Below are 12200 nucleotides of genomic sequence, written 5' to 3'. Positions count from 1 at the left end.
AACAGGAAAATTCTCACATTAGTAAAAATTAACAAAAAAAATAAAGAATAAATCCAAGTGAAATTAGAAGACACTTAGATGCGAATGAAAATGAAAATACAGAGGGTCTGCATTGTGGCCTAGCAGACAATATGGGATAGGACATATAAATGGTAAATAAGTACATGAAAAAATGCTCACTATGATTAATCACTAGGGAAATGCCAATCAAAACTATAATGAATGTGGAGATGGTAAAAATATTGTACAATGTTGGTAGCATGCAAACCAGTATATCTACTTAGAAAAATAGTATGGTTGCTCTACAAAATTTTTTTAAACAGGATTACCACATAATCCAGCAATTCCATTTCTGTGTATATTCTCAAAGAACTGAATATTATGTTTCTAAGATACATATTTTTTTCTTTATTTAAAATATTTATTCATTTATTCAAAAGGCAGAGTTATAGAGAGGCAGAGAAAGAGGGGGAAAGAGAGAGAGATACAGAAAGACAGAGAGAGAGAGAGAGAGAGAGAGAGAGAGAGAGAGAGAGAGAAAGTCTTCCATTGCTGGCTCACTCCCCAGATGGCCACAACAGCTGAAGCTGGGCCCATCCGAAGCCAGGAGTCAGGAGCTTCTTTTGGGTCTCCCATGTGGGTATAGGACCCCAAGCACTTGGGCCATCTTCCACTGCCTTCTCAGGCCATAACAGAGAGCTGGATTGGAAGTGGAGCAGCTGGGACTCAAACTGGTGCCCATATGGGATGCTGGTACTGCAGGTGGTGGTTTTACCCGCTATGCCACAGCACTGGCCCCAATATATTTTTTTATATCCATATTCATAGCATTGTCACAAAAGTTGATATGTTGAAGTAACCCAAATGTCCATCACTGGATGAATGGATAGCAAAATGTGGAGTGTACCTACACTAGAATACTATTCTACCTTAAGATGTTTTCAAAATTCTAATATATGCAAAAATATGTACAAAACTTGAGGATATTATGCTAAGTGAAATAAGCCAGTCACAAAAGGACAAATACACTTATGGCTCCACTTACATGAGGAACTTAAAATAATAATAATCATGGAGACAAACATAGTTGCCAAGGGTTGGAGAGAGAAGGAAATGGATAATTATTGTTTAAGAGGTGCAGAGTTTTATGTTACAAGATGAAAAGTCATAGAGATGTATAGTGATGGATGCATAACACTATAAATGTATTTAAACCAAACTGTGATAAATTTTATGTTATTTGTATTTTACCATAATAAAAAATTTGGAAGAAATGGATATAATTTATACTAACTGGAATCGACTGAGAAGTTTTGAATTTCTCAGAAAGTATGATAAAATTATTTTGGTAAATACAAAGACAGCATAAAGATAGCTTCAATATGTGAATATATCAAATATCTTAACATAAACTTGCTATATTTTTTTTAAAATTGCAACAATTACTTTGATGAAAGACAAGAAAGTATACAAACAATAACAATTTTTAACAAAAGTAGAACACAGAAAATACCTTGGAAGCACGAATATGCCTGTGAATGTCGGTTAGTTGTTGGATTTTGTATTCTAGCTCTGAAATCTGGGCTTGAAGCCAAGTCCATCGGCTGCCAACTCTTGCTCTGTCTACAAGCCACTTCCATTCAGTACTACAGTTACTGTGAAGAAGACAAACACTGTCAGTCTAAGCAAAAAAGCAATCAAGTTTTCAAAGAGACTGCTTAATAACTTCCTTGACACCTTTCATAAAATACAAATGAAAATAAGAACATCTAGTTACATAAAAGAATCGCAGAGTGATTTCATATACAAAGAAAAAGGTTTCATTTCCTTACCTTTCTAACCAATAAATATCTGTTTTTGTTCACAATTATATATCCAATTAATAGTATAATCCCTCTGCTACTTAATACTTTATTAATGCTGAAGGATTGAACTAGGGAGAGACCAATAAAGAAACACAAATGACACTATAACACCATGCAAAAACTATTGCATGAGGCTTTTTTATATGTAAGTAGATGCCAAGTATTGCATTTGCCATTTGAACTATATCTAAATCCATAATATACTTACTGTACTCAATTTTTTTTGTTAAACATTTAATTATATATTTTATTTATACAACATACATTTTTTTATTTCTTCTTTGGTTGTCCATGAACTTTTTGAACTCCCTTTACATTTTTTTTTTGACAGGCAGAGTGGACAGTGCGAGAGAGAGACAGACACAGAGAAAGGTCTTCCTTTGCCATTGGTTCACCCTCCAATGGCCGCCGCGGCCAGCACACTGTGTTGATCCGATGGCAGGAGCCAGGTACTTATCCTGGTCTCCCATGGGGTGCAGGGCCCAAGTACTTGGGCCATCCTCCACTGCACTCCCTGGCCACAGCAGAGAGCTGGCCTGGAAGAGGGGCAACCGGGACAGAATCTGGCGCCCCGACCGGGACTAGAACCCGGTGTGCCAGCACCACAAGGTGGAGGATTAGCCTAGTGAGCCGCGGCCCCGGCCCTATACTCAGTTTTAATATATGTAATTTTTATTTGGTAAAACAGGCATCACTATTAGCTAATTAAAGACTTAAAATCAAATTAAAGAAACTGTCAAAACATATTCTCTGTTGCATTTCAAATAAGCATGCCAAGCATATAGATCTTGAAAGGCTTGTTACGACATAAATCTTGTCATGCCCAGGATTCACAACTCAGAGATCACGAAGTATTTGTATAAACCTTTCTTTTATATATTGGAAAATAAGGATTGAAACCTAGAGCTTCTTCTGGTTCCTCTATCTTTTGGTAGGACCATCATTCTGATCCATAGTTTGTGGGATCACAAATCATTTACTTTATGAAGTTTCTAAACCACTTCAATAGACAACTATTTTGAATTGATTGTGTGTGTGTGTGTGTGTGTATGTGTGATAATCAGGAAATGCAGATTACTACAGGAAAATAGGACAGAAATTGAAGATATAAATGGAGAGCAAAAACTACTTAATGAAAAACATGAACTTTATTTTAAAATGTGTCAAAATGTATTTATTGTGAAAATTCACAGAATATACAACACTAATTGTAAACCCTAAGGTAAATTATGGACTATGAATTATTATGATGTTTCAGTATAGGTAACTTGTAACAAAAAAAACCACACTGGTGTGGGATGTTGATAGTAGGGGAGGTTGTACACCCAGGGTATACTGGAACATTCTGTACTTTTCACTCAGTTTTCTGTGAACCTAAAAGTACTCCAAAAGCTAAACTTTATCAATTAAAAATACATTTAACTATAATGGAATGTCTTCTATATAAACTCTAGCCAGAGAAAACATAATTTTAAGATTGTTTGCTATCAAAGAAACAGAAAACAATTATGAAAACTTTACTATATAGAATGTATTCATTTTAACAGGATTTTATATCAGTATTTCCAAAAGGCTACTTTTATTTTTAGTGTGTTTAAATTTTTATTTATTTGAGAGGGAGGGGGCGAGGGGAAGAGAGAAAGAGAGAAAGAGAGAGAGAGAGAGAGAGAGATGGAGCCAGAGAAAAACACAGAGATGAAGCATTATTAACCACTGGTTTGCTCCCCAAATGCCAGCAACAGGTAACTTGTATTGGGCTGAAGTTGGGAGCTGGCAACATAACCCAGGTCTCCTACATGGATGGCTGGAATCCCACCATGTGAGCCATCACTGCTGCTTCTAAGGGCCTGCACTGTCTGGAAGGTGGAGTAAGGGGTTGGAGCCTGGCATCTAACTGAGGCACGCCGAAGTGGGGGATGCAGGCATCTTAACTGCTAGGCTAAATGTCTGTCCCCCAAAGGCTATTTTTTAAAATTCTGAAATTGCATATAATGTGATTGAAGATACCATATAAATTGATACTTCTGCTGATGTTATTAATCATTTGGTTTAATTATTGTGACCTTGTACATTTGATACCAAAAAATCACATTTTCATTAATATAGATAAAATAGAGAATGTCTATTCAAAATGTACTATCTGTAGATAACAGTAACCTAAATAACAATCATGAAATTGGAGAGGAAGGAAAGGGCCATACTAAGTAGTACTTTCAACAGGTGAGAGTGAAATGTTTGGATTTTTAGCATAAAAATGCAAACTACTGGCTACACAGTAACAAAAATGTTTTTCCAGGCACTCTGGCTACTAGGTAGGAAAAATATTCCAGTGGGATATGAGAGGAAATAAGCAAACCAACAAAAATGTAACTAAAATAATTTGGACATGGAACAGTACAGGAAATAGTGGTCTTCAAATATTACATGTGCTGCTCTACGTTTCCTAGCTTTTCTTGCACTTGGGTTGGAGGCATATGACTAGTTCAGACTAATGGGCTGTGAGAAAAAATGACATTGTCATTTCCAGAGGATCCTCAAAACTACTAGTGCGGGAAGTATAAGAGGAGGATCACACCCCAAACCGCAATGGTCGTTAAGTCAGAGTAGACCTCCACTGTGTTAAATAACTAAGATAAGGAAACTAGTCTGTGACTCTAACAGCCTATTCTGACTAAAACAATGATGATAAAAATGGCTTAGACCGGGGAGAGGGGTGATTCTAACAAAAAGATATGTAGGGAAGAAGATGGATTCAAGTTCTAGTTTAAAGGTGCCAGAACTTGTAGAAGTGTGGTATAGAAGCAAGCATAGAGAAATCAAAGATCATCTTATACATTCTTTCAACAAGTTTTTGCTCCAGCTGGGAAATTTCCCTATAACATGTAATTTTGCTTGGTTATCAAATTGATGATCACCTAATGGTGAAATACAACAGAGAAAAAAAGGAAAATGTTCATGCAGCTCATATTACTGCACTTTTTTAAAAAAGGTTTATTTATTTATTTGAAAGGCAGAGTTACAGAGAACGAGACAGGCAGAGGCAGAGAGAAAAGACGTCCATCCACTTGTTCACTCCCCAAACAGCCGCAATGGACAGGACTGGGTCAGATCAAAGCCAGGAGGAAGGAGCTTCATTCAGGTGCAGGGGCCCAAGCACTTGGGCCATCCTTCGCTGCTTTCCCAGTCACATTAGCAGTAAGCTGTATGTGAAGTGGAGCAGCAGGGTCTCAAACCAATGCCCATATTGTAACCCACGATGCCACAGCACCAGCCCCATTACTGCGCTTATAGATATTCTGATACTGAAATGAGGATTATAAATATGTTTATGTCTACTCATTAACTAATTATACTAACATAAACAACAGTATTAAATTTAAGTAAACTGAATCATGCTGGGGACTTTGTGATGTATATAATGAATTTTCTGCAAGGGATTACTTATATATTTTAATAGAAGTGAATTAAACTGTTGGCGATGATTAAAAATGATAAACAATCATCCCTACCAAAAAGGTTTCCATGCTTGAAAACATCTTTTTTTCAGAAATAATTAAAGTTGTAAACATGCTAGATATGCATATGGATAATTTGCTCAAAGATTAATACCTCTTGTATCTCAAAGTTAAAACATGTTTTATGTAAACAATTTATATAATCAATGATGTAATGACTACATAATTTATAGTGTAGCCAATCAGAACACAGCTGATGCAACAATGAACCCATAGGATTGTGAGTCATATCCAGAATGTCAAGACTTGCCAATTAGCATATGAACCTGGTCTGCCACACCACTAAGAACACTGACTCCCTGCAAGTTTGTGCAGTGTGCTGAACGGACCACAGAGCAGCGCATGTTGACTGTAAGGTGGGGTTCCTACCTCTAGGAAAGATCAAGTCATTTTGAGTGGGGTAGGAGAAATCAGTCAATCCCTCAAAGAGATAGCAGCATATGCCTTCAATCCACATCCTTGTTTCCATGCAGTCACCACTTACTTTGCTGAAGGAAGTAAGTATAAACTGCTTAAACTTAGTGATTTTATATGTAGTTCTTTTGGTACTACTTGTTGGCATCACAGACCTACATCTTTGTTTCAACCTTAAAGTGTGGCTCTTTAGGATAAGACAGAACTTTCAAATTATATCTTGTATTTCCAAGACTGAACAAGAGACAAGTATACATTAATTTTGCCTTTAACAAAGATTTTGTTAGCTTGCTAATAGAATTATAACTGAAATCCAAAATAGAACATCTAGTTGTGAAAAATGACAACTTCAAAATAATATTAGTAATACTACTACTAATAATAATAGTTTGTTTTGGGGGAAAAATTAGAGCAACCATCTCCACTGATGTTTCCTCACCTAGAAGAGCTTACCCTTTCTTAAATTTGGTTTTTTTAGACCAGGAGTTGGCAAACTATTTCTCTAAAGAGGCAAATGTAACTGTTTTAGGCACTGCAGACCACACGCTCTGGAACAACTACTTGGTTCTGCCACTGTAACATGAAAGCAGCCATAGATGACACATACATGAGCAGACATGACTGTATTCCAATAATCATTTACACAGACAAAAATTACAAAATATTTTGTGGGCCAGATTTGATCTACTGGGCCATAGTGTTCAACCTGTGATGTACAGCATCATTTCACAAGCATCTCATGCTTTATAAGAGTTTACAGCATCCTTTGATAAAAAAATGCCTATTCAAATATTTCACCCACATTTAACTGGGTTATCGTATTATTTTTGATAGTTCTATATATGACTATATATATTAGAACCACTTTGATTCTATATCTTGCCTATCATGTTTGTAATGGTGTCTTTTTAGAAAAAATGATTCAAATTTTGATGAAGCTCAATTATCAAATTTTCCTTTTATGGTTAGTACTTTTTATATATTAAGAAGTCTTTCTGAGGCCGGTGCCGTGGCTCACTTGGCTAATCCTCTGCATTGCGGTGCCGGCACACCGGGTTCTAGTCCTGGTCAGGGTGCCGGATTCTGTCCCGGTTGCCCCTCTTCCAGGCCAGCTCTCTGCTGTGGCCCAGGAGGGCAGAGGAGGATGGCCCAAGTGCTTGGGCCTTGTACCCAAGTGGGAGACCGGGAGGAAGTACCCAGCTCCTGGCTTCTGATCGGCGCAGCACCGGCTGTAGAGGCTATTAGGGGAATGAACTAACGTAATGAAGACCTTTCTCTCTGTCTCTCTCACTGTCTATAACTCTCTCTGTGTCTCTCTCTCACTAACTCTGCCTGGCAAAAAAAAAAAAAAAAGTCTTTTTGAATAAAGTCATATATATGTGTGTGTGTGTGTGTGTGTGTATGTGTGTGTGAATAATAGCACTTTCAATAGCATTGTATCAAATCTATGATCTATTGGTGGACAGTTGATATTTTAACAACACTGATTCTTCCAGTCAGTATATATGGTATTAATTTCTCTCAGCTATGTTTTGTACACTTTGAAAAAATTACCTCTATGTATTTCATATTTATGGATATTAGCATATATTATATCCATAAAATATTTAGATGCCAGTATATAGAAATACAATTGATTTTTATACTTCAATGTCATATACTGTGATTCTGCTAAATTCACCTGAGTTTTAGTATTTTTCTTGTACAATCTTTAGGATTTACTATTTATATTATTAGGTTAGCTTCAAATTTAATTTTTTATTTACTGCACTGGTTGGTGATTCCAGTATGTTACAGTCATAGACATCCTGGGGCTGGCATTGTGGTGTAGCAGGTAAAATTGCTGCCTGCAGTGCCAGCATCCCATATGGGTACCGGTTCGAGTCCCGGCTGCTCTACTTCCAATCCAGCTCTGTACTATAGCCTGGGAAAGCAGTGGAGGATGTCCTGAGTTCTTGGGCCCCTGCACCTACATGGGAGACCCCGAGGAAGCTCCTGGCTCCCTGACTTTGGATTGGCCCAGTTCTGGCTATTACGGTCATTTGGGGAGTGAACCAGTGGATGCAGGATCTTTCTCTCTCTTTGCCTTGCCTCTGCCTCTGCCTCTGCTTCTCTGTAGCTCTGCCTTTCAAGTAAAATAAACAAATCTTCAAAAAAAATTTAGTAGACATCCTTATCTTCTCTCTAATTTTACCGAGAAAGCTTTTAGTCTCCTATCATTAAATATAATGTTAGCTGTAGATTTTTTGGTAAATGTCCTTTATTAGATTAACGTTTCCATCTATTCTTGGTTTGTTAGTTTTACTGTGAGTGGGTCTGAATTTTGTCAAAAATCTTTTTATATCTATAAAAATTACTACCTATTGTTTTCCCTTTTTTGACTGATTTTTTTTAAAATATTAAAACAATCCTGTCCCTGGTATAAGCATGTTGGTCTTTGTGTCTGTTTTGTATTGTAGCAAAATACCTGAAAGTGTGTAACTTTATAAGAGGTTTACTTTGGCTCATGGTTCTAGATGTCCAAGGCTGAGGTGCCACATCTGGATAATTTATTTGAAATAACTGAGTCTATTTAACCTAAATAGGTAAATGTATTGGAATGCAGTTGCTCATGGTATTCTAATTATTAATTCCTATGACCTCTATAGTGATGATTTCTGTTGCTGGGGATATTTGCTGGACAATAGAGCCAAAGGTTTCTAATTAGCTAATATTTTCAAGTAACAAAATTTTGGTCTTACTGATTTTCTCCATTGCTTTTATGTTTTATGTTTCATCAATTTCTACTCTTTTCTCCTTTAAGATGTTCTGGGTCTAATTTGCTACTGATATAACTTCCTAAGTGGGAGAATTAGATCATAAACTTTACACTGTTCAAATATAAACAATCATAGCCAAAAATTTTCATATTAGCACCTGCTTCTAGTTGCTGGATCCTCCAAATTTTTATGTGCTTAAATGTCATTTAGTTCAAAACATTTTATATGTTTTGATTTCTTCTTGATCCATGAGTGATTTGGAAAGGTGTGGTTTAATTTCTACATATTTCAGATCCACAAATTTACATTTCTTCTTTCTTTTGTTTTCACCCACTATGATATTCTATCAGCCTGAAGATGATAATTTAAAATTTCTTTAGTGTATGTATACTGACAACTTTCTCAGCTTTTGCTTACCTTGAAATGTCACTTTGTCTTTGTTGTCTAACATATCATTTCACTGGTTACAGAATTCTAGGTAGACTGTTTTTTTTTTCGCTCTCAGTATTTACTGTGTCACCCCATCTGGCCCACACACCTTCTGATGAGAAGTCACTGGTAATTTTCATTTATTGATTGCTTCTCAACATCTAGTCTGTTACGCTAGAAGAGTTTTCATTTCAGCTACTGTATTTCTTACCTCTGAATATTCAATGGCTCACTGTTGTTCCTTTAACATCTCTCATTCTCGTGTTTTCCTCTTAAGTCCTTGGGTATGTTTATAATAGTTACTATTAACTCTTTGATAATGTCATGTCTGACTTTTCCAAATCTGTTTCTATTATATTTCTCCTATTTATTCATATGTCTAGTAATTATACACATATAAATATACATGAATATACATAAATGCATATGCACATAAATCTAGCAGCTGGTTTTATATAATACAAATATTAATACAGTATGTGCACATATAATAAACACTATGACTATTTGGTTGTTGAATGTGCAGATTTTGTAGTCTTCCTTTAAGGAGTGTTAAATTTTGTTTTGTTAGATTATTAAATACTTCTTGTTCAATTTCATCAATTTCATCTTGCTTTTAAGCTTTGTTAGAGCAACTATAGTGTAGCCACTGCACAGCAGTCATTAAATTGAAGGGGAGTTGGCTGGTATGAAGGAAATAACTATAACTAGTTGGTGAACAAGTCTATAGACTTAACAACTATGACCAAATGAGATCTTTGGCTGTTATAATTTCACATATAAGTGACTGGAGGAAAACAGAATAGAAACCTATACTTTTGAAGTAACTCTATTTAAAAACACACACACACACACACACACACACACACAATCCTAACATAGACTGTATAACATAGTATAACATAGTCTGGGAGCCAAATTTGCACCAACAAGAAGCAGAGTGAGAAAGTAGTACAGCCTCCAATAAGCATATACTCAGAGTACTTTAGGTTGTTATCTTTGAGAAGTAGATAGGATTTAAATATGAGAAAGGAGGACATGGATATTTGGATGGCCAAAGAGGCAAAATGAACAGATTTCTTCTCCTTTACTCACTTCAGTATCCATTCTCCACTACTTTTTTCATAATAGAACTCCTTAAATTTTAACTGAGCCTATAGTATATCAGCTATAGAATTTATTTCCCAACCTTCATGCAGTACAGTCTGGATATATATCAAAATCCTTAACAATAAGAAATAAAATAATATGTGCAATTTCTGGATCTTGCCATTAAAACTGATTGGGTATACCCTTAAAAATGGGTGTGGGGCAGGCATTTGGTACAGCAGTTACGATGCCACTTGTGATACTAGCATCCCATATCCGAGTGCCTGGCTTCAAGTTCTGGCTCTGTTTCTGATTTCAGCTTCCTAGTGTGCACACTGCGGGGCAGTAGATTGATGGCTCAAGTACTTGGGTCTCTCTCACTCACATGGAAAACCCAAAAGGGCTCTGGGTTCCTGGCCTTCATCTGGTCTCGCTCTGCCTGTTGCAGGTATTTGAGGGTGAAAGTCTCTCACTCTCTCTCTCTTGCAGCTTGTCTCTCCCTCCCACCCCCCACCCCTATCTTGTTCTATCTCCTATTCAGAGAAGTAAAAAATGGGTATGGAAATGAGATAGATTACTAGTGAATCCCTTTCAACAATATAAGCGAGGGCATCCTCCTAAAGGGTAGTAAAGCTAACAGGTCCTTCTTGCAGAGCCTATCTAACTCTTGACTATTACGTGAAAGAGAAATATATTCTACATATTTATGTTGAGGTCTCCTTATGGTCTCCTTGTTATAGCTTAGCATTAATCTTAACTATCACTACATACTCCTTCAAAAATAAGTTATGGCATTAGGATCACTTAGGTTAGTAAATGATCATTTAAAATGCTCATTGTCTTTAAGAGTAAGCTTTAATAGCATAGTAAGTTATCAATTTTAATATTCTGTCACTTCACTATACACACACATATACTTACAAAACAAAAAAAGCAAAACCTGAGACTATGTTGTGAACCCTAGAAATTTTGGTATGAAGATAAACTAAATTAAGGATGGGCTTATGATGTCCAAGCATAATCTGAGACTAGCACTTTAAGAGTCCCTATCAGAAAGCACAAACAGGCCAGCACCGCAGCTCACTTGGCTAATCCTCTGCCTGCAGTGCCAGCACCCCGGGTTCTAGTCCTGGTTGGGGTGCTGGATTCTGTCCCGGTTGCTCCTCTTCCAATCCAGCTATCTGCTGTGGCCAAGGAAGGCAGTGAAGGATGGCCCAAGTCCTTGGGCCCTGCACCTGCATGGGAGACCAGGAGGGAGCACCTGGCTCCTGGCTTCGGATCGGCACAGTGCGCCGGCTGTAGCAACCATTTGGGGGGTGAACCAACGGAAAAGGAAGACCTTTCTCTCTGTCTAAAATAACAAATACAAACAAACAGAGCCAACTTGATATATTATGCGATGATGCAATTCTGTCTGGAACTCTGGCACAAATCAGTGTTTCGACTGCCTAAATTGAAACTATCAGTATTAGTTCAAAAGAACACACACATCAGATGGGCAAATTTAGTTCTCCTACCATTTCCGACCACCCAAGATAAAGCAAAAAAGGAGAGGTTGGGGAATACTTAAAATACATTATTGCTATCATCCCCTTTTTATAGAAAGGATTTTGAAAGTCTTAACTTTACAGTCCTCATAGAACATCAAACAATGAAAACGAGGGATGTATTTTTAAAAGGAAATAAATGAATTTTAAAGGAATTAAAACATATTTGCTAAAAGAACAATTCAACATACACTTTGTATGTATGTCCATGTCTCTGTGCGTGTGTGTGTGAACATGTGCACAAAGTACATGGTTCTTTTGTTCAGGAAACCAAGCAAACATGTAGTGTTTTCAAACTAAACATTCTAAAAAGGCCTGGCTGACAGGGCAAGCAGGGACAGAATACAAGAATTCTCATTCCATGCCCTGCAATTACAAACCAAAATCTGCTCAGAGGAAGGAACAGCTTTTTCTAATGCATATAAATGGGTTTGTGATGGCCCTCTTGAACATTATAAAGATCCTTGAAAAGAACTAGAACAAAAGGGATTTTAAAATACCACTGATATTCAAAAAAGTGACTATCACTAAGCCAGAATTGAGTACAGACATTTCAGTGGTATCACCACACATACATATACA

The 12200-nt window shown here is 36.8% G+C and overlaps 1 protein-coding gene and 1 long non-coding RNA gene across 11 annotated transcripts in view; one reads left to right on the top strand and one right to left on the bottom strand.

Annotated features, from left to right (window-relative positions):
- The window catches only part of KANSL1L (KAT8 regulatory NSL complex subunit 1 like), a 158647-nt gene that overhangs the window by 107926 nt on the left and 38521 nt on the right, over window positions 1-12200 (bottom strand). For all 10 annotated transcript variants that reach the window (XR_011387126.1, XM_008259094.4, XM_002712447.5 and 7 more), the window contains exon 3: window positions 1514-1655. Coding sequence is in view for 9 of the 10 variants with exons in the window: in XM_008259094.4 (XP_008257316.3) it covers window positions 1514-1655 (142 nt within the window). In the remaining variant the exon portion in view is untranslated. The remainder of the gene's footprint in view (window positions 1-1513; window positions 1656-12200) is intronic.
- Window positions 1795-12200, top strand: part of LOC127491702 (uncharacterized) — a 73436-nt gene continuing 63030 nt past the window's right edge. Inside the window, exon 1 of the long non-coding RNA XR_007920585.2 lies at window positions 1795-5877. This is a non-coding gene — a long non-coding RNA (uncharacterized lncRNA). The remainder of the gene's footprint in view (window positions 5878-12200) is intronic.

Source organism: Oryctolagus cuniculus, chromosome 3 (assembly GCF_964237555.1).
Source record: "Oryctolagus cuniculus chromosome 3, mOryCun1.1, whole genome shotgun sequence".
Taxonomy (NCBI): Eukaryota; Metazoa; Chordata; class Mammalia; order Lagomorpha; family Leporidae; genus Oryctolagus; species Oryctolagus cuniculus.
Note: the sequence above shows the minus strand (reverse complement) of the source record. Positions and strands in the feature narration are given on the sequence as shown.